This window comes from Eulemur rufifrons, chromosome 4 (assembly GCF_041146395.1).
Source record: "Eulemur rufifrons isolate Redbay chromosome 4, OSU_ERuf_1, whole genome shotgun sequence".
NCBI lineage: Eukaryota > Metazoa > Chordata > Mammalia > Primates > Lemuridae > Eulemur > Eulemur rufifrons.
This window is the reverse complement of record NC_090986.1, coordinates 53,851,655-53,874,429: the sequence shown is the minus strand read 5'-3', so window position 1 is coordinate 53,874,429 and position 22,775 is coordinate 53,851,655. Positions and strand designations below refer to the sequence as shown.

The 22,775-nt window shown below is 36.5% G+C and overlaps 1 protein-coding gene across 5 annotated transcripts in view; it reads right to left on the bottom strand.

The window, feature by feature from the left end:
* The window catches only part of DIAPH3 (diaphanous related formin 3), a 464,837-nt gene that overhangs the window by 113,767 nt on the left and 328,295 nt on the right, over positions 1-22,775 (bottom strand). For 4 of the 5 annotated variants that reach the window (XM_069467186.1, XM_069467187.1, XM_069467188.1 and 1 more), the window contains 2 exons: positions 1,979-2,074; positions 1,426-1,485 (listed from right to left, as the gene is read on the bottom strand). In XM_069467186.1, coding sequence (XP_069323287.1) covers positions 1,426-1,485; positions 1,979-2,074 — 156 coding nt within the window. Of the gene's footprint in view, positions 1-1,399; positions 1,486-1,978; positions 2,075-22,775 lie in introns of those variants that run through there. The other variant, XM_069467190.1, reaches the window with a different exon arrangement.

Below are 22,775 nucleotides of genomic sequence, written 5' to 3'. Positions count from 1 at the left end.
TTTAATGACTTACAATGGGGGCTGAGTTGTTTATCTTATTAACAATAAAAAACAACTGAAGTACCAATATGAACTCAAAAAAGAAATACAATAGGAATTAGAACTGTATTATGGTCACATGTGTGTCACTAACTCACTCTGTACTCTTGGGAAGTTTTCAGCCTCTCTGGGTTTCCATTTATTCATCTACAAAACAAAATAATCTCTAAGGTCTAAGATAGCTCTACCTTCTAAACTTTGGCTATTATATGGTATGTCAAAATGGCTTTAATTCATAAACCCAAATTTAGGAATTAATTATTCACAATAAACTTCTCTGACTTATTCCAACTTTTCCCCCCTATTGTTGTAATAGGGAAGGAAAAACAAAAACATACTGAAAGAAGTCAAAAAACCTACTTAAAATACTGCTGCAGATCTTTACCTTTCCTCTCATTTATTAAGCACCTACTTACTATATATACTTTACCTCAGGCAGCAAGGATATAGATATTAAGAGATCATTCTATTGTGTCTTTCCCTTATTTACCTCATAATTATTTTAGGCTTCCCTAGGAATTTGGCACAGGTTGCTCTGTCGTCAGTCACATGTTAGTATTTCTAGAACTTAACTCATCAGCACCCAAAAATCCCTTAAATGAAATCTGTCAAGTTTTTTTCTTTTACAAAGCTGAGAAACTTTGGTGATAATCTCACTCTGAATAAACAGCATTCACAATGAATAAAGGTGCTTTTGACTATAGAAGGTAAACACGACCCCAATTATTTAACATGGTAGGAAAAGAACTAAAGTAAATAAATCCCAATCAACACAAAATGGCAGCCTAAACAGAGGAAGAAGGTTCCATGCAGTTGGGAGTGAAGGATTGGTTAGAGTTTTTGGAAAGGAGCCAGCTTTACATAAATATCAGAGACTAAGTTAATTCACCGTTTTAGTGATTTTAGCACATCCCTTCAAAATAATATCACATGAAGCTCATCTATATGATTTGGCCAAAATGCTGATCAAAGTAGTTTTAACTGTACTGGCAAATGTGGTAGAATAAAACAGATAACAAATTCAATATTTCAAGATATATAGTAAATCAACTACTTCAAATAGCATTATGAGAGCACATCGCTTTTGAAAGGGTGCACTAGACATCACTAATCAGAAACGTTTGATGGTAACTTCAAATAATAATAATTAAAAAAAAACACATTCACTCAAGACCTGAAAGAAGAACTTAAGACACAACCTCAAGGTAATAATGTAAGGATGAAAAATATGAGTACACAATCTCATAACAAATACGTACATCCATACGGTTTTACTATTTTAGTTATAGTGAAACTTGAGAACTTCACAGCAGTCTACTAAAATCACAGATCAATAGGATAAAAGTAGATAAGAAGAATGTGCAATTTATGAATATGGTTTATTACCATGGTTACAAACTTTGAGAACAGGCCTCTGGGACACTGGACTGAGACTTTGCCGAACATCTGTTAAAAAAATATATAAAAGAAACTTAATATAGAGGTCTGCTCATCTCAAGAAGTATAACAGTATTAGACAGACTTTTTTTCCAAGGTTAAGTATTTCTGGCAGCAAAGTAATGCTTCAATACCCTGAAATACTTGAAGCAGTAATGTTATGACTTTTACTTCCCATTTAATTATGCTACTGTAAACTCCACTGGGATAAGGTACATATGGTTCTTTAGATGAGACTTGTCACACTAATCAGGATTTTCTGGGTTCAGTGCATTGATTTGTTAATGCATTACTGACATCGGCCAACTGGAATGCGTATCTCTGACATTTGTCTGTGCAAGGGATTAAGCAAACTTATGAAACTTCTGAACAGTTGTTGCCCATAGCACTGTATTCTTGACACATGACTTTTAAAAGAATTAGGGAAAAAAAAAAAAAAAAAAAAGAGTTCTTCTCTGTGATCGTTCCCTAGAAAGTAACATGAAGCAAGTATAGCATTCACCTTTCGGCTTTGGTGTCCTTTTCCTTCTGTCGCGGAAGGCAGCCCCGGACTGCAAGGCCTCCAGCAGACTATCCATCACTCCTGTCTCATCACCCTCTGTGAAAAGAGAAGCAGGGAATTCCATCAGCCCTCAGGGTTACCATAGCAATGTCAAAGCATACACAGAAACCGGTGATGGTGATGGTGGGGAGAAAAAAGATCAGATGCCAGGACTAAGCCAGCAATTTCAAAATAACATAGGACTTTAAGTCTCTCATAAATCAACTATCTTTTAATGAAATCTGTCTCATTAGTGCCCGTGTGACAGTCTACTAAAGAGGACCGAGTTCCATTGATTCACTTCAGAATACTTCTTTTATAGTCCAACGGCGTAATAACTTTAAATGGAATGTGGTTCTAGTCATGTCTGTGTCTCGGGTCATCATAAATCACATTTCCCTTATAAAAGTGGGTTATTTTCAAGGCATCAGCCTCTATTCTAAAATCGACCAGGTGTGAGAGTGTTTTTGTTATTGAGGTTCTGCTGTCGAAACTTATCGTACAAAATTATATTTCCATGCTAACTTTTGTGAACATGCTCCCAACAATTGATTTTTCAAATCAGAAGATAATTGTCCCTTGACTTGAGGTGACTCAGAACACTCACCACAAAATTTTACAGAATGCATAAAAAGTTGATCTTCTATAATGAAAAATAAAGGCTCTCAAAAATCTGAAAGACTGTACCCCATTATGATTAGTTTAAATTGACATTCTGCATATAATTAACAAAGGATGTGGACATAGTCAATTCTCTCAACAAACAACAGATTATCCTTGTAGTATTCATAGGTATGTATACTTATCAGTGCTAAATATTATTCAAAGAAAGAAGGAGATAAAGCTTCAAAGGAACTACTGGCCCAATCCAAATTCAAAGGAACCCTAAGGGCTACTTTTCCTCTCCAAAAAAGGTTATTTGCAGGCTTGCTTTATGAAATTGTATGGCTGGCATAGTGTTACATTTAAAATAATGAAAAACTATTTTCCCCTGGATTTTCTTTTTTGTTTTCTTTTTTGAGACACAATCCCTTTATAGAGAACAGCTGACAAGTAAATGCAGTACAATACAAATAACATACTCATTTACAGTTTATAAACAGACATATAAATATAAATATGGATCAGCCCTTTTTCCATCTGGTTCTGTTTCATATTTTTAGAAGAGTTCTAAACCTTGTAGGTGTTACAAAAAAAGGTGGGTGAGAAATAGAGTATTTGGAGGTTGTTAGTTTGCATGTAAATTTAATTCTAAAGTGGTTTGATGGCTATTTTAATTAAAACACATTAAAATATTTCAGACAGTTTAATAAGTAACTTTCTGGCTATTTGAAAATTTACACTCAAACTCAACTACATTTTTCCTAAAAAGAACTGCAGGTCTAATGTCAAATATTTAAGGTAGTGAATATATTTGATTAATAAAAGAAAACATTTAAAAATAAAAACATTTTTAATCTTTTCCAAGTAAGCATGAGATTGAAAAAAAAAAAATCCTAAAGTTGAAAACAAACAGAAACAAATGAAGTTGTTATTATATTGATAGCATTAATCATAAACGAAGGGGGAAAAGAACGCAAGTAACTTTTGAACTTTCCCCTTAGTAAATTTGTTTTTGGTAATGGTACTGATGCAGTGGTTCTAAAACTATTACATATGTATTATAAGACTGAGCAGATGGGTAAATGTGTTGATGTTGTTGGCAATAGGGGTGCTCACTGAGGGAAAGAAAACATGAAATGGGAGAAGGAAAGGAAGAACCATGAAGTATTTAATTGGATTTACAGGTATCAATACAAGTTCAAGGTTAAAAAAAAAAATACGTTTCCTAGCTTTGTGGACCAAAAGTGTTCAGAGACAATGACACTACAGTATCAATGAGCATACCTAGTCCAGAACCAGAACATTTACAGAAGTCTTTGATTCTAGGGCAGAGGCCAAGAAAGCATGAAATGAGCCAGGAACACCTTGTTGTGACAGAAAATAAGAAAGTGCTAAAAAACAGATGGGGATGTGCTGAGGACAGACTGAAGGGCTGCCCCGGGAAAATTTAGGACAATTTGGGTATGGAATAAATAATGATGGGAATGGATTATTATACATAGGGTAAAAAAGAATCATGTATCCACACTGATACTAAAAAAAAAAAAAAAAATAGTAACAAAATTGGATAGATATCACCTTACCCAAATAATCAAATCTGCTATCACCAATGATAGGCTACATTGACATCAAATGCCTCCTGAAGTGATGCGAAGCACAGCCTGTGTAGTACTTTGCACAAAAAGATTGACCCTGAATCTAAATGTGAGGAAACAATCATATAAATCCAAAGTGAGGGGCATTCTGTGACACAACTGGCTTGGGATCTAAAAACTATCAATATCGTGAAAGACCAAGAAAAGAAGGAGGAGAGAGAAATAACAAAAGGCTAGACAACTGTTCTAGATTAAAGGAGACTGAAGAGACATGACAACTAAATATAACACAGTCCTTGATTAGCTGCTAGACTGGAAAAATTACAAGTGACATTATTTGGAAAACTGGGGAAATCTGAATATGGACTAGATATTAGATAATTATGCTGTACCAATGTTATCAGAGTGTGATAATTGTATTATGGTTTGGTAGGATAATCCCATTGTTCTTAGGAGATAGATGCTGACATGATTAGGCTCACTAAACAACTTACAGTTTCATGTTTTCTGCTTCATGCTTTTGAGCACGCTGTTCTCTTGATACAGAACATCTTTTTCACTTTCTTCACCAAGCTAGCTCTTATCTCTCCTTCAAGATAGAGAACTGAGAAATCCTTCCCTGACCCACCTGGGCTAAACCCTGGGCTAAACAGGGAGACCTTCCGTGTCCCAGAGGCATGCAGAACATATGCCAATAAATTCTTTACCATATTATTTTATTTATTTATTTTTTTTGAAACAGACTCTGGCTCTGTTTCCCAGGCTAGGGTGCTGTGGCGTCAGCCTAGCTCACAGCAACCTCAAACTCCTGGGCTCAAGTGATCCTTCTGCCTCAGCCTCCCAAGTAGCTGGGACTACAGGCATGCGCCATCATGCCCAGCTAATTTTTTCTATATATATTTTTAGTTGTTTGGCTAATTTCTTTCTATTTTTAGTAGAGATGGGGTCTCGCTCTTGCTCGGGCTGGTCTTGAACTCCCGACCTTGAGTGATCTTCCCGCCTTGGCCTCCCAGAGTGCTGGGATTACAGGCATGAGCCACCACGCCCAGCCTACAATATTATGTTTTTACTTTATTGTTTCTACTACTATGCCATGAGCTCATTGAGGACAGGGATTATAGATTTTGTTTAACACCTAGCAAAATGCTAGTATTACATACAAAGTGTTCAATAAATATACGTTGACTGAATTAACTAAATATATGTTGAATAAATTGACTAAGGGCTACGATTAGTCCTTCAATTAGAGGGACTACTCGTGCAGGACAATAAAGGTCATAGATGGACAGGGGGTCAGGGAAGTGATGGGAATACATTCCCACCATCATTGTAAACAACACAGCTTTGTTTCTTCCTTTTCCCTTGTCTCACACATTTATTTAGCTGCCAAATCTTGTTGACTAAAACTCTCCAATATCTCCTGAACTGATATTTTGTTCCTTTTTCAACTACACTATAGAACTGAATTTTTTTTTCACCTGGAATACTGTGGGAGTAGGCTAGACAGTCACATTGTTTCCAATTTTTCCCTAATTCTTCCCATAGATTACTGATAAGTTCTACAGCAGAATGATGATATTCAATTCCCCCATTACAACGTTTCAACATTATCTCAGTTCTCACAGTATAAAGTCCTAACTCTTCCATTTCCCCCCACAATGACTCCAATTGCTCTTCAAATCTTATCCCTTACTTCTAACCATCACAACCTATCCGTCAGCTAAATGCGACTGCCTGTGGTTGTCCACATTCTCTCTCTCCCATCCATCACTCTCCACCTGGAACCTCTATCTCTGCTCTTGTCCCCCAGAGTCAATGGCTGTTCTTGGCCTTCATTCCCACACACGTAATGGGAGGAATACAATACTAAAGTAAAACAACCTGCCTTCCAGTCTGTGTGACACTGGACTATTTACATAATCATTCCTGGCATCAGTAATAGAGGCAATACCTGTCTAGGCTTAATAAGGGGATCAAATGAGCTAATACAAATGAAAGCACCTGGTAAATTGCTAAGTGATATAAAAATATAGGGAAATAAATTCATAAATGAAACCTATAGTGAACTATAGGATGTTTATAAAATATCTTTTTATTATTAAATGTTTCAAGCACAATTTTAGATATATTACAAATTAAGTCTTTTATGGTGTATTGATTATGTCCTTGGTTAATCATGTATGACATCATGTCTAAGGAAAACTGACTTGAAGTACAAATAGACTCTTGAAATAAAACGAATGTTTAATAAGGGGACATATCAGGAAGATGTTCTTTCAGATATTAAAAATGCATTTAGAGGCCGGGCGCGGTGGCTCACGCCTGTAATCCTAGCACTCTGGGAGGCCGAGGCGGGTGGATTGCTCAAGGTCAGGAGTTCGAGACCAGCCTGAGCGAGACCCCGTCTCTACTAAAAATAGAAAGACATTATATGGACACCTAAAAATCTATATAGAAAAAATTAGCCGGGCATAGTGGCGCATGCCTGTAGTCCCAGCTACTCGGGAGGCTGAGGCAGTAGGATCGCTTGAGCCCAGGAGTTTGAGGTTGCTGTGAGCTAAGCTGACGCCACGGCACTCACTCTAGCCTGGGCAACAAAGTGAGACTCTGTCTCAACAAAAAAAAAAAAAAAAAAAATGCATTTAGAACACTCAACTGACACATTTGCCTGGCATTTGTTACTGTGTGCCAGGATATTACTAGGCATGAAGGATACCTAGGACCCAAGGTTAACAAGAAATCTTTTCTGCTCTCAGAAGCAGAAAAGTGTGAGGGATATATACAGGCTTCCTGGTGAATGACGACTTGAAGAATAAGCAAGAATTAGCCACAGCAGGGACTGGGGAGGGAGGAACATTCTTGACAAAAGGAATACCAGGCACAAATGCAAAAGGTATGGATAAAAACAAAAGATGAGGTAAAATAAAGTATTTAAATGATTCATATTTACATTATTCCAATACGAACCATAGAAATTAAAATTAGCCATTTTTTATTATAGACCAGAATTAAATTTCTCTAACTACAAGTCAATTTATATTCAAAATATTTATAGCATCTCTCCTGCAATGAAAACTCTTTTAAATAAATAGACTAACTGCAACAGTCAAAGCCTTTCTATACCTGAATAACTTATCACCTTGTTTAAATTGTAAATGGTAATTTCAAAATCCCACTGTGTTAAGGGAAGTGGAGAAGGGAGAGTTAAAGATGAGATATTTCTTAAGCAGAATCAATAGGATGTGAGGACAGGAAGAGAGTAGAACTGCTAAGGACCCATGTCTGGGGCCTGTGGCATGAGGAAGAGAAAATATTAAAAATAATAATAATAAAATATTGATTTTGGTGGGGGACAAAGGTAGAGATGAGAGTTTTCTTTGGGACATGTTAGTGGAAGGTGCTAGCAGGAACCTACAGATAACTTCTGGATAACTTCTGGAAGTCAGCTGGAAATTCTGCCTCAAATTCAGACAAAAAAGAGGGTAATATTTTTGGAAGTCATTTCCATGTTACAAAAAATACTCATTCAACACTCTGGAAGTGCATATAACTGCATCAGGAGAGACATCTTGAAAACCACCTAAATTTAAAGGGCAGGAGGAAAAAGATAACTCAGTGATCTGGTAGAAACTCTCCTTCCTTTATTCTATTTTCTTCAGCCAAGGTACAACACTGAAATTTCAGATAACTAAGGATACAAAGAAGATCCTTAAAAAGTTCTAGGAAGTTAAAAACAAGTAAACAAACCAAAACAGGTCACATACATAGGAAAGAAATCAGAGTAGGACTGGATTACTCAATAGCAACAATGTCCAAAAGACAGGCAAGAAATTCCAAAACAAGTATGGAAATTCTGAAGAAAAATTATTTTCAGTGAAGATATGGTTACACTACCAACAAATGAGGATAGAAAATGGACATTTTTGAAACATGCAAATGTCTGTACACGTTTTCTTAGAAAGAGATTATAAGATGTGATTTTGCAAAACAAGAGGGAAAAGTAAGAAAGAGGAAAACGTGGGATCCAGAAAAGGGAAAGGGGCAAAAGAGCAAATTGGCAAAAGGAATTCCTGGATGTTCTCGGCCCAAAGCAGCCAGTTCAGATTACGTGGACCACATGGGAGGAAACCAGACTGTGGGAAAGAACAGTGGCCAGGGAACTGATAGCAAATCCTTTGTGTTGGACCATTTGCAAAACTGATTGCTGATTATTTCACAGATGTATTGTAGAATTTGGATAAAAGAGTAACAGATATGTACAAATACTAACCAATATTTTTTAATAAAATAAGTTTGTATTAACCTAGAAATAACAATATTGCCCAATAAGAAATGCTATGATGTCCCTGCAAACTTAGTATGTCGAATCCTAATCTCTAATATGATGATATTAAGAGGTGGGGTCTTTATAAGGCGATTAGGTCATGAGAGCAGAGATCTCATGAAAGGGAATAGTGGCCTTAAAAAAGAGGTGAGAGGAAACTGTTAGTCCCTTTCACTATGGAATGGCACTGTGGTGAGGCACCTCTACAAAGCAGAAAGTGAACCCTCATCAGACATGGAATTTGCTGTTGCTTGATCTTGGACTTCCCGGCCTCCAGAACTGTGAGAAGTAAGTTCCTATTGTTTATAAATTACCCAGTCTAAGGTAGTTTTGTTATACCAGCAACAACAAACTAAGAGAGGAAACAAGAGGAATAGTAACACAGTGGCAATATTATAAGCACTGGTTGTTTTCTTGACCATCAGTTGTGGTATAATTATAATGAACGACGATAGAGGGATGAGTATAAAAGGAGTGTACAAGTGGGGAGAGGGCATAAGGGAACTAAATCCTCAACCACTTATCAGGAACTCAGTAATATCTAAAATGAAATATTGGTAAATACTCTATGTATATTATCTAGAAATAGAGAACAAGAAAATACCAGAAGAAATACATAGGAATTAAAAATGATGATCTCTGGGAAGTAGGAGAAAGTTGAGGAGTGAGGGGGAAGATATTTTATTATGCTATAAGCCTATTATATTTAATTTAGGAGTTTGCAGACATTATGCTGATAAATACTAATATAAAGTAACTAAATATTTTCTTGAAAGGGGAAGACAGACTAAAGAAGAGGGAGAGAAGATGAAGGAAGAGATTGATTCTTGACCCAAAGCTGTTGACCTCTCAGAAGGGGAGAAAACAGCTAACAAATGGCATAACATAACATAATGAATATCATGAGAGAGATATCAAGCATGTGGTGGAGCAGCTGGGGACACCTAGGAGGGGCAGAGAGAAAAGGCACAGCAGTCACAGAAGGCTTCCTGAACACCTGAGACTTAAAGAATTGCTTTAAGAGACCAGAGCTGCCGGAAGAAGGAAGGCCTTGCTTGTCAGAAATGGTGTACAAAGCAGGGTTTCTAGAGGAACATGAAACATCTGGAAGAACTCAGACGTAAGTAGGAATAGAGAACAGGGTACCAGCACGGGAGTGATGGGAGGGAAGCTGATCACGCAGCCAGGGCCAACTCGCCAAGAGCTGGCTATGCCATGCTACGAAGTTTGGGTTTTATCTTTAAGGGAGCCATTAACTCATTTTAAGCTAGGAAGTGATATGGTCAAATTTCTACTTTAGAAAGATCACTCTGAGAAGAGACATGACTGAGGGCAAGGAAAATAAGGAAAGAAACATTTAATGATTTAAATACAGGGAAATGTGATTGCAGGGCCTGAGTAAGTTACACAAGTTGTAAAGATGCAAAACAGAAAGGAGTAGAAATACAGTCACTTTGGTCTGCATGGATGTGAATATTGTACAGAAATAAAGTTGGAGATGGCTTCCAGGTATCTGGTTTGGCTAACTGGATGTATGTTGATTCACCAAGTACAGAATTGTCTTTGGTGGTAGAATAGGCTGAACCTACACAGGAGTTCAATTTTCGGTATGTTAAGTTGAGATGTTCATGAGATAGCCAAATGCAAGGTGATTAAAAGTGTCTAGAGGGCTTCTAGATTCATAGGTTTAAAATGTGTGGGAGAGGAATTGGTTATACTAATAGATTTAACTTAGAAGCATATAGATTATATCTTAAACTAGGAAAAAGAGTATAAGCTTAGTAAAGTGGTATAGAACACAAGTTTTATATTCAAATGACTTAGATTTGAAAACTGGCTTTTGACTAGCAATCATGGTTACTTTGGGCAAATTACCCAACCTTCCTAACCCTTATTTTATCCCCTTCTCCCACAATGTTAAAATAGGAAGAAGAATAGCATCTACTTCACAAAGTTATTGGGAGGACTAAAGGAGATAAGTCCTGTACGTGCTCAGCAGAGTGTCTGGTACATAACAAGAGCTTAATAATAGTTAATCATTGTTGTGGCAGTTGTTGATGTTACGGTAGAGCATGAACTCCCTTAGGGAGAGTGTGTGTAGTGATAAGAAAAAAGAGGGCTGCAGGTAATTGACGTGGTGAACTAATAGGAAAAGGGGATTTTAGGAAAGAAATGATTATTCTCAACCTGTGACCATCTCCATTGTGTTTACCTTTTGCGTGCTTTTATATTTCCTCCTTTCAGTGGTAGTAAGAAATATAAAGATTACAACCTAGAATTTGGAATGGGAGTAGGGAAGGAAAGCTCAGTTTTCACAAAGAATTATTGAAAGTGTACAGGTGATGCCCAAAATAGGCTCACAGTTCAACCGAACTCTTTCTTAAAAACAAACAAAAAAAACTACAATAACAAAATATATTAAACACTTGCCTGACATAATTACATGAATTATTGTTCTCTGCTTCTGGTTACAGAGATTTGGGAAACAGATTATATGGCTTCTTTTGATAACCCAGTTCAGTCTTTTACCATCTAGAACAAAGCTAAAAATATTACTTAAACCAGACAGCAAAAAGACAGGAATAACTTAAAACAAAGACTTTGAACTTGTCTTAATCCAGATGTGAAACTGAAAATTTATTTGAGTCAAGGGAGTTGAAAAGCCAATTTTCATTGGGATTTAACTGATAAAATGATAATCAGAACAGTTCTCTTTTATACTGTAATTAAATGACTGGCTCAACTCTAAGAAATGGAATTTTATGGGAAAAATTCCAATAGTTTAATATTTCTATTTTTTCCTCCCTATTCTTCATTACTTGCATAACTTGAATTAAATATATTTCTTGGTGTAAGTTAGAAGGAAAAATTAGAATATTTTACAATGTATTTTTGTTGTTGTTGTTTTTCCTAAAATAGAGCAGTTAAGAACAAAGTTAAAGAGTCAAACTACTGGGCTTGAATCTTGGTTCTTACTCTTACCAGCTGTGTGCCCCTTAAAGACCATCTCCATCTCTTTGTGTCTCCTCATACTATAAAATGAGGGTAATAATAGTATTTACTTCAAAAGGCTGCTGTGAGGATTAAGTGAGGTAATATGTGTACAGAGGTTAGAACAGTGCCTCCCATGTAGTAAGGTCTCCATAAATATTATCTATTATTATTTCTGATATTATGACGACTATTCTTATTCACTAATAGGGCAACATTACCGGTTGGCCAATGCAACGTATTCATTCCCTATCTTCTCTTTCCTACAGAGTCTAGAAAAGCTCTTTCCAAGGCTTCCTTGCAGCTAAGATAGGGGTGGCCATGTGATGTATTTCTGTCCAGTATAGCATATGTGGACATTTGCTATGGTATTTCTGGAAATAAAAGGGGTTTATGTTGATAACCACTTTTCGTCTTTATCCTGTCTTAAATATGGACTGGAACTGTGGCAGCTATGACTGCTATCATGTATTGCTGCCTTCTTCTCATCTTGACTATGCTTGGATCTGTGGCATTCATTTTGTCCCTATGAGCATAGATCACAGGGCTATCTTTTACCTGCTCTGGATAAAACACAAGGTTATATTTTCAAAGCTTAAGTGAAAAATATTTTACAGATGTATTAGAATGTGTAAACCATAATTACTATATTATTACATTGTATCCAAATTTGAATCTAAATAGTTTCATGTCTTATAATAAATAGGATTATAGAGATGACATTTATAAAATAAAGAATTATTACCATACAAACACTCCAGCTTTTAAAAAAATCTATTCTTGAATGTCACTTATAACCTATGATTCAATTTAAACTATAAAACAACCAGGAAAAATGGTAATATAAATATACCATAACATATCATATGGTATTATTATTAATTTTTAATTTCCAAATTTCTTATAATTTAGATTCTGTTGTTAAAAAATGACTGGGGCATTACAGTCATTTACTTTAACTCATAAAGACACCCAAATTTATCTTCTTCTGGAGTTTTAAAAATAAAGTTCTTTCACTTTCAAAACTAATGAAAACAATTGGCAAAATCTCAGAAAAAAAAGTCACTTCTCCACTCATCATTTAATTTTCTACTAAAATAAAAAGGGCACAGCCATTTTTGGAATATAAACATATTAAAGCATAAGATTTAAAAGGAACCATATAATCAAGGGATGAATTTATCATTACAAAATATCACAGCAAAAACTTAGTTTGGTTACATTAAGTAGACATACATTAAAAAAACAAAAAACAAAAAACTTCAGTACATACAATAGCATTTCCCAAAGGGAGCGCCACAGAACACTAGTCCTACAAGAAACTCTGTGTGTATGTGTGTATGTACCTGTTTGGGGGAGGAGGGGTAGAGGAGGTGGCTCTCCGGCCAAGTAAGTTTGGATAATAATGTATAACATGTACTACTCTTAGCAACTCATGAAAAAGGTGGCATTTCAAATCAGCAGGGGATAAGAAAATGTTTGAAATTACTGTGGTGATAATAGTCTATTTGAATCTAAACTTGCTATTTATACTAAAATAAATTCCAAGTGGATCAAACATTTCAACATTAAAAGATTAAAGTATAGCAGATAATATGGAAAAGTATATTTTCATTAGTTCTGGAATGGGAAAATCTTCCTAAGTAGAAGCCCAAAACCCAAAAGTCATAGAAATATCTAAAAGTCAAAAGAAATAATAAGAACAAAGTCTATACACTAAAAATGACAGGATAAACTGGAAAAAAAATATTTGAAATAAAGGCATTCTCTAGGACTGGTTTTCTTGAAGTACAGAACATCTATGACTCAGTAAGAAAAAGACCTAAAAATGGGCAAAATGATATGTTTAGACAGCCCATCTGCTACGGTCTGAATGTTTGTGTCCCTCCAAAGTCCATGTGTTGAAGTCCGAACCCTCAAGGTGATAGTATTAAGAGAAAGGAAGGGGATTAGATCATAAGGGCAGAGCCCGCGTGAATGGGATAGCACCCTTATAAGAGGGACCCCAGAGAGCTGCCATCATAAAACAAATAAACCAGGCTTTATACATAGGCTATCATCCTCAACCTCATTCATAATTAGTGATATTCCAAATATATCAATGAGGAATCATTTTCATCAATCAATATGGAAACAATTAAAAATTAGGATAAATCAGTATTTGTGAAGACTTAGAAAACAGGTCACTTCAAACACTGTTGGTGAAAATATAAAACTAATATAATCTCTTTGGAAGATAATTTAGCACTTTTTATTAAAAATAAAATTGTACGTACCATATAATGAAATAATTTTTCTCTTAGAAAATTATCTGCTCTATTTAACTCACATGAGTGGAAAGGCACATGTAAAAGGATGTCTGTTACATTGTTGATTGTAGTAACGGGAGACTAGAAACAAACTCAATGTCCATCTATAACAGACTGACTAAATGAACTATGACATTCATACACTGGAATATGTTGAGATGTAAAAAATTATGAAGCATATTTAACTTATTGATATGGGCCATCTCCAAAACATAGTAAGTGAAAAACGCCAAGCCCTTATTTTATCAATGAGGACACTGGATGCAAACCATTCATGGATATTAGCTACAAAGCTGGATAAGTTTTCTGACTTCTAGCTTAGCAATTACTCCACCACAAGGTGCTGAAGAAAGGCACTATTTAAGCATTCTTCCAGAGGTAAATGACTGTTAAAATGTCTCCCATGAAAGTATTTGAGTGCCCGAGTCTGATGACCTTGTTCACTGTGACCTATTCTAACAATTACTAAAGACAGCAAAATTTAGAAACAGGCATTGACTCCCTGGCAAAAAGAATGTTGCCATAGTTGGCCTTGTATGCTATGTAGGGTCTAGGGCGCTGAACAGATGCCTTCAGTTGCAAAAGCACAGAATGTCAGGGAAAAAATAATGTAGCTATTTAAATACATATGTAGATGTGAAATGATAATGACATTTAACAAGATGTGACTCTCACGTACAGTGAACACGCACGACCCTTTAATCACACAGTAACCCAGAGAGGAAAAGGTTAATTACATGGCTCACCACAACCACTTCTGGGTATAAGTTTCACTTGTCACCCACAAGAATTTCACTTTATTCTGAGAAATAAGCTTGACAAGCTTAAGCTTGGCAAATGCTTACTTTCCATTGAAAATATATGAGGATATGTCTTAGATTTGTTTTAATATCTTCTTATATTAGTGAAGAATTTTTAAAAAGACTTCTCAATGGCTTTTTTCCCCATAAAGTTTTTGAACAAAGAATGAAATTATTTCAGATAATGAAAATGCTTAATTCAATATCCAGAATCATTAAAGAAAAATGCTAGGGAATAATACTGGTAATTTCACAGGAATTTTCTTTCAGGAGATGCTGGGATAAATGGATTTGAGGCCACGAGGAGCCAGTGAGTGGTGCCTGGAACACAGTATGCGGCCCAGAGAGGCCCAACAGTCAGGCTCTGACAGCAGCATATGGTGCACACTGGAAGAAGGGGAAAATAAGGTCAGGAAGGCAGGCTGTGGGAGCTTGGATTCAAGGCTGAAGAACTGCCATAGAATGTTTTTGAAAGGTGTGAAATAATCAAAACTGTACTTCACTATGATTAAAGCTGGCATAGTGTGAAGGTGTCAAGCCTGGGTGACTGGGAAAATGGTGGTATCATTAACCCAAAATGAGAACATGAAAATCAGGTTTTATGTGGCACATGAGAAGTTAGGTTTTAGATGAATTGATTTTGAGGTACTGGCAGAATATTCTAACTGTTTTGTTCAAAAAGTAGTTGGAAATATAAAAGTATAAAGCTTGTAGTTTAATTCAATTCTACAAATATACACTAAGGACTAAGTGTCAGGCACTGAATTAGCCCCAGCCCCTGTTCCAATGGGACTTATAATCTAAGAGCCATTTCAACACATAATTAGTGGCTACCTGTATGATGAATGTTACAAAAACCAAAGCAGGGTGCTGTGGAATTGCTTACAATAGAGGTAGTGGAGGCTAGAGTTATAGCAATGGCTGCCCAGTGGCAATTTCAGGGGTTATTCTTTGATTCCTATTTGTACTTAAATTTCTGAAGATATGTTTTATTTGTACTTTTAAACACAGGACTTCTATAGAAATCACAGTAAACAGTGGAAATCTGTATATAAGCATTTTGAGTATTAAGAATGTTCTTGGTTAAATTCCATCTCACTGCTGCCAACAATGCCCAAACAAAGTCATTTTACCGGACTCAAGTTCTTGGTTCATTACTATAACGAACTTTTTGTTCAAAGTACTATAAGTATTCATTATCTTTTTGTTTTATTTCAAAGGAGAAATACAGAGTTATTCTGCCCAAGTACAGTGTTCCTTCTGCATTGCTTCCCCAATTAGATGCAGAAATCATCCCATTAGTATTAAAAACAAAAGAAATTTAAAAATCCTAATCAGAATAACTGCAACATAGTTTTGAAAGAAAGGAAGTCAGCAAGGAGAATAAGGCAAATCTGAATGAAAAAAAAGTGAAGAGGAAAAGGAATTGACATATGCTTTCAGAGGAAAGCAAGTAAGAGAAAAATGAAAAAGCAGACAATTGAACTTTCAGTGAACTCATTAACAATTGTAAAAAAAAAACTGGAAGCAAAAATGTGCTAAACTCTCAAGAGAACAAGAGAAACCAGCCTCCCTCCTCCACCCCACACATAGGAAGGACTACAAAAAGCTCACAAATGTATATAGAAGTCCCCCAAATAAAAGCTGATACTGTGTAACTTTCAGAACAATTTTATTTGGGAAATAAGGAATCCATGAGATAAAGAATAAAAAATTTAAATATGAATTTAGATATACTAGGAACTATCATTTTGATTGCATGTGTGCTAGTGTCTGTGTGGAGCATTTTACCTAGATTTTCTAATTTAGTTCTCACTCTACCTGTGCAAAGCAGTTATGAGATCTATTTTAAAGTCAGGGAACCTGGGGCTCAAGGAGTTAAAGTCATGTGCCCAAAGCCCCTACAAGGTGTAGATAGCAGAGGGGAGAGTTGAATTAATATCTGATTCTAAAGCTCATTCTTTCCACTGTGGACTTTTCTTGATACAGAGATGTTACATGGTAATTGAGAATTATTCAGATCCTTAGCTTTATTAATTTATATTTAAAGGTGTTTTAGGAAACTCTTTAAGGCACAAAGAGATAGTAGCTTCAGAGCTGGGAACTCAAGAAAGCATGCACAGACTAGTTTCCCCAAATCCACTGGGAGGCAGATGCCTTCCTCCAGAACCTGACAATAAAATAGATGCAGGTCACTCACACATGGCTGCTTCCTCACAGAGAAAGACCAGAAACTTTCCCCCTCTCCTGAGACCTGGAATATCTGGAAATATTGGAATCAGCTTTCTCTGCAGTGGCCTACTGGCTCCGCCCTACCACCCACCCACTGGTGGTTGCTATAGCTGGGTTAAAACCTTGAAGCCAGCTAAACCACTGCCACTAAATTCTTGGTTTCCACTGCTCAAGAGGTAAGGCTCTCCTGATCTGTATTTCCTCCAGCATTATTAGCATAAACAATCTCTCTACTACCACAGCTTCTTCAGCCAACACTCCCTTCCCCTGGTTATCCAAATTGAAAATGGGCTCTTCCTGGATACTGGCAAGATTATCTCCTCTGTCCCCATCTGGTAGATGTTGCTCATCCCCTCATGCCTCATGTGGGTAAAATCTGCAGGTATGGGTGGAGGATAAAGGAGGGTTTGATTTCTCCCTGATTTTAGCTGCTATGTCAGACTATCAGTTTTTCCCCCCCATGTAAAAAGTATTCTCTTTTGAGACACATGTCATTAGGTTACACCACTGTCATCCCTCTGGGCTAATGTCATCTAATCACGTACCAGTCTACCCTCTCATTCAGAATAGACTTTGTCAACTGATTCAGTCTTCCTCTTCAAGCCAGATTCTGCCATCATCCTGTGTGAATTCAGTTTCATGTGAACAATAATCCAACAGCGGATCCTCTGAGTTCCTTGACCTCCTCATCTCCAGGAACCAATCCCTTCTCTCTACTTTCCATCACCCACTTCCATGGCCATAATCTGAAACCTGTCACCATCCAGAACTGTGTTACTTCTAATAACTTAAATTCATACAACCATCCTGACCTCTCTCCTTCTCATTCTTCTCCTCTCTGTTCCTGTCATCTATCCATGGAAATCTCCAATATCCTGGCCCCACTCTCTTCCTGTCCCTGACTACTTAGCTTAGACTATAGTTCATCAGTTTGACTGTAGTTCACTGGGCAGTATCTTATTTCCCTTCTCTATTCTCCTCCTCTCCCAGATTCCTAGTAAAATGTAAATAAATTCAAAATTCCATTACATGATCTCTTTGCAGCCTTTGAGAATACTGACTACTGCATCCCCTTTGAAATTGTCTCTTTCCTGGGCTTCATTACACCGGGTATTCTTGGCACTATACCCAAGATGCTGAGTAATCATGGTTAAAAATAATACTGCAGGATCAGGGTTAGTGCATTCCCACAATTGCTACCTCAACTGTATTCTTATTGCTATTCTGTTAGGCAGATAGCAAGGGATTCCAGGTCTCCTAGGGACGAAAGTAGATGCCGTTGCAGTTCACCCCCACTATGGGCTTTCAGAGAGGCTCATAGGAGATCCACATGTGTAGTAAGACTCAGGTCACGTAACTCCCAACTGTCTAATCAAAGTGGTTCCATGGTGACGTCTGAGCCATGAGGGTAGTCCCAATCTGGACACTATAAAATAAAACCCAGACCATAACCAAGTCCTTTTTTGCCCTCTTTGCCTATGACAGTGGGTCTGGTTGTCATCTGTGGTGTATGTATCTCACTCTGTAAACCTATATCTTGCTCTTGCTCTATAATCCTATCTTTTTCTTCTCAATAAACCTCATTTTCATGCTTACCTTACTTCAGTGCATCATCTGTGGACCATGAGCGCGTCAAGAACCAGCATTTCACACTGCAACCCAATAATTCAACACTCCTATGTTTCACTGGGAGGCTCTCCCACTCCCAGATAGGGGCTGTTTTGATGCTTCCACATATCCCTCAAGCCTCTCAACCAACCACCACCCTTCCTCTGCAGAAGCTTTCTTCTATTTCAGATAGAAAACAAAAACCACTTGATGAAAGCTCCTGTAACTTCCTACCATCAAACCTACAAATGTGCCTACACCTGGGCCCAGCCTTTCCTCCTTTCCACCTATCACAACAGCAGAGCATGTTGTGTTCCAAGACAATTTCCTCCACTTGTGTGATATCATGTTCCTCTGCACTTCCTCCTACAGCCCCCAGGACCATACTGTATTGATTATCATTCTCTTTCAAACATTCTTTGCATTCTCCATTGATGATTTATTTATTCCATGGCTTCATATACTGAGAACTCCTAAGTTTTGAATCACCAGCACAAGCTCTACCTCTGAGCCCCGACTAAGGTGACCAATCATCCTGGTTTTCCAAAGACTAAGAGAGTTTCCTGGAACACAGAACTTTCAGTGCTAAAATTGGGAGAATCTTAGGCAAACTGGCAAGACTTGGTCAAATTAGCCCCTATAACTACCCAACCACTCATTAGACACGGTAACTCAATGTCCTACAGATACCTCAAACATAATACAGAGAGTCCCCAACTTAAGATTTTTTTGACTTTACAATGGTGTCAAAGTCACGAATTCAGTAGAAACTGTACTTTGAGTACTCACATAACCATTTTGTTTTTCACTTTGAGTATAGTATTCAATAAATTACATGAGATATTCAACATTTTATTATTAAATAGGTTTTATGTTAGATGATTTTGCCCAACAGTAGGCTAATGTAACTGTTACGATAACATTTAAGGTAGGCTAGGCCACGTTATGATGCTTGGTAGGTTAGATGTAGTAAACGTATTTTTGACATGGTATTTTCCAACTTATGATGAGTTTATGTGGACATATAACTCTATCGTAAGTTGAGGCACATCTGTATATACAAACATGAATTTATCACCATTTTCCCCAAACTTCTACCTCCTCTTATGCCCCTTATCTTAGTGAATAGCACCACCTGTTCAAGCTAGAAGCCTATGAGTAATTTTTAACAACCGTTGAAGATGAGTATATTAATATATAGAAGGATCTCTGTATCTCTGGGCATTGAGTTCCCAGTCACTTTTCTTATTAGGAGAGTAGCCAATAGGATTCTTATGTAACTTGTTAGCACTTTCAAATCCTCCTCAGTGGAAAACAACAATAAAAGAATGATGTATCATTTATCTGAAAAATTCCAGATCTGTTGGATAGTGGCAGTGGTGCAAGATTCCCTTCTTCAGTGCCATAATCTACTATTCAAGTTTTTGACACCAATTTTGATCACCATCTAATGCACTATAAATCTTCTTTAAACACTTTGGAATATTTCTAATATACTATTTAGGAATGATTAATTTGTCTTCCCAATAAATTGAAATAAAGAAATATTTTTCAAGTAATGAAACTCTGGAAAACAACTTGCATTGACTTGTGAATGCCTCAGTCCGGAAGACATAATACACACTTAGTAGGTCACCCAGAAACAAAATGGTTGCCCTTCATAGTTCATTCTGTAAATAACCCATTATCTCCATACAGATCCTGGCTTGTATGCACTCCATCAAATATTGTCTTTAAATTTGCCTAGATAAGAACACAAAGAAGATTAAACGAAAGTTTTAGATTAAGCACCTATGAGAAAAGAGCAAGACCCAAGAATCTTTAGGCCAAAGGAAATAAGACAAAAAAGTAACTTCATGGTGTTCCAGGTTATTATATTTCCATTTCCTCATTTTCATTCAGCATGGAACAGTTGATAGGCTGCCATCACAATGAAAAATTGAGTCTAAGTTTCAGAAAAAATCAACTGAAAAGAAATCATTATTAACACAGGATCAGACTACCAAGAAAATGGCATCCTTTTACTTCTCTTGAACTTCAGGAGATGTTTTCTCCTGTCCCAGGGAATTTAGGTGTAACAGTTTTGAAATGGGTGGCTTGTTGTGGTTTCACAATTTGAAGTTTGTTACTAGACACACATTTATAAACATACGAACAATTCTCGGTTGCTCAATGTATTTATCTAAGCTTGTGCTTATCATTTTTGCCCCCTTGCCAGCCATCTTGTGACCACATTTGTACATATTAGTGCTTTCATCAGGGGGTTTGTGCATCAATAAGAGGAAAAGTTGAAATTAGATTAGTTAATTTGCTACTTCATTAACAGCTGTGGTTAAAAAGTCCAAAGAGAAAGGAGATTGAAACTAGCTAAAATGAGAGGTTTGTATTATAACTGAATCTAAATTATCTATGTCCCCTATTCCTGCGGATAACTGAGAGTCAGCTGTACACACATCTGTGGGTGTTTATAAACATTTACCATCTGTGAGAAGCTTATGGGGTGTAAATGGTTAGCTAATTAGTGAAATGCTTAGTAATTTCTAATGACAGTTGCTATGGATAAAGATTTTTGTCCAGGTTAAATTGATCTCAGAACCTTATTGATCACTGGAGGCCACTCTACCTTTTATGACAAAACTAAGTAGTTACACTATGCCAAACATGTCGCACATTAAAGATGTATCATAACCATATTAGAGTGCTAGTTTATGCATGATAATGAGCTCTGTTCTTAATAGACTGAAGTGCAGATTGAATGTTTGTCAGGGAAAATGAGAAGTTGTCAATCTGTAGAAAGGTCAACCGATTCTGTAATAGATGATATTTTCATTTGTGTTCTACATATATACTAAGCACCTTCCATTCAGAAAATTAAAAGCATACATAGTAAACTAGTAATTGACATTAGAGATGATTCATTAATAAAAAGATCTACATAAATACATACATACATACATACCTGCATATGGATATGTTTCCCTAAGTTCCCCGTATCAGTAACTTTTTCTAAACATGTCTATCTTTTACTGATCCAAATTGTGGGAAAATATTCTACACAAGTTAACTTTAAGATATATTTGTCCTAGAACCAAATGGGAAGCAAAAAATATACCACACATGAAGAGAGACTCATATTTACTGCCTAATGAAAAGTGTCTCATAATAGAGATTATATTGTTATAGAGGACAGTGTCATAGAATGAGTGGAGGACTAAGCAAAATTTGCTTGGGCTCTAATAAAGCATTATTTTTTATTTAAAAACTAATTTACAGAATACTGAGAGAATTTTCTGCGTTAGAAGGAATCCTGTTTTGTAGATGAGAAGAATTATGGCCTGAGAAGCTAACTGGCCTGCTATCTCTTAGCTAGTGGTGGAGCAGGGAATGGAATAATGGCCACTCAACCCCTAACGTGGAGCACTCAACATTTCATGACACTGCTTTAATAGTATTCAGAGAGAATAGCAACATTGTCCATAACGTTGAGAATTCTGGCAAAAAACCAAAAAACCCTACTCTATTTTAATGTCACTCCTTCCCATACTTCCTAAACCCCTATTCCTGTTTTATTTGGTTCTCCTTTGAACTTGTGGACTTCTAATGCTATATGATATCTTAAATGTTGTCTGTCTCCTGCCAGAATATAAGCCCAGGAGGGCAGAGATGTATATGCTTATTTTGTTTCCTGCTGTGTCCGTGGTGCCTGGGATAGTACCATGACATAATACGTGCTAAATAAATATTTGTTGAACAAAGGAAAGTTCTGTTAGTAAAGAATTTATTCACCATTACAGTAATAATTCTATTAATGAAGGAAGTATTCCGATGCCCAGTTTACAAATTTTTTTTTTTGATTAGAAGTTTAATAACCACAAGAGCAAATCACACAGGAGCCTTGGGAATGTCTTTAAGAGTGCTAGGTATGATCAGTGCTTAAAGAAAAAACAATCACTAACGACTGACTTACAACGACATCACATATGCCAGGAAAATCAACATGAACTCAAAATTTCAATAATGAGAATCTCAGTGTCTTTGAACTGAATCTCTGTCCTGGTTTTAGAGGAAGGGGAAGGTATAGGATTGACCTGTTTTCCTTCAAGGGGATAATGAGACACATTCTTTCTCTTACCTTATCCCAAGCCTCAGTTAGATTCTACAGGAATGAGCCACCTGGATGATTTGTTTTCAGAGGTTCTTGCTTAGTCTAGTTACAAAAAATGCCAAAGCTATCTTTGTTAACAAAAGCTTGTTTTTATTTTCCTTTATGGATGCAGCTAACAGTCATCGTGTGGA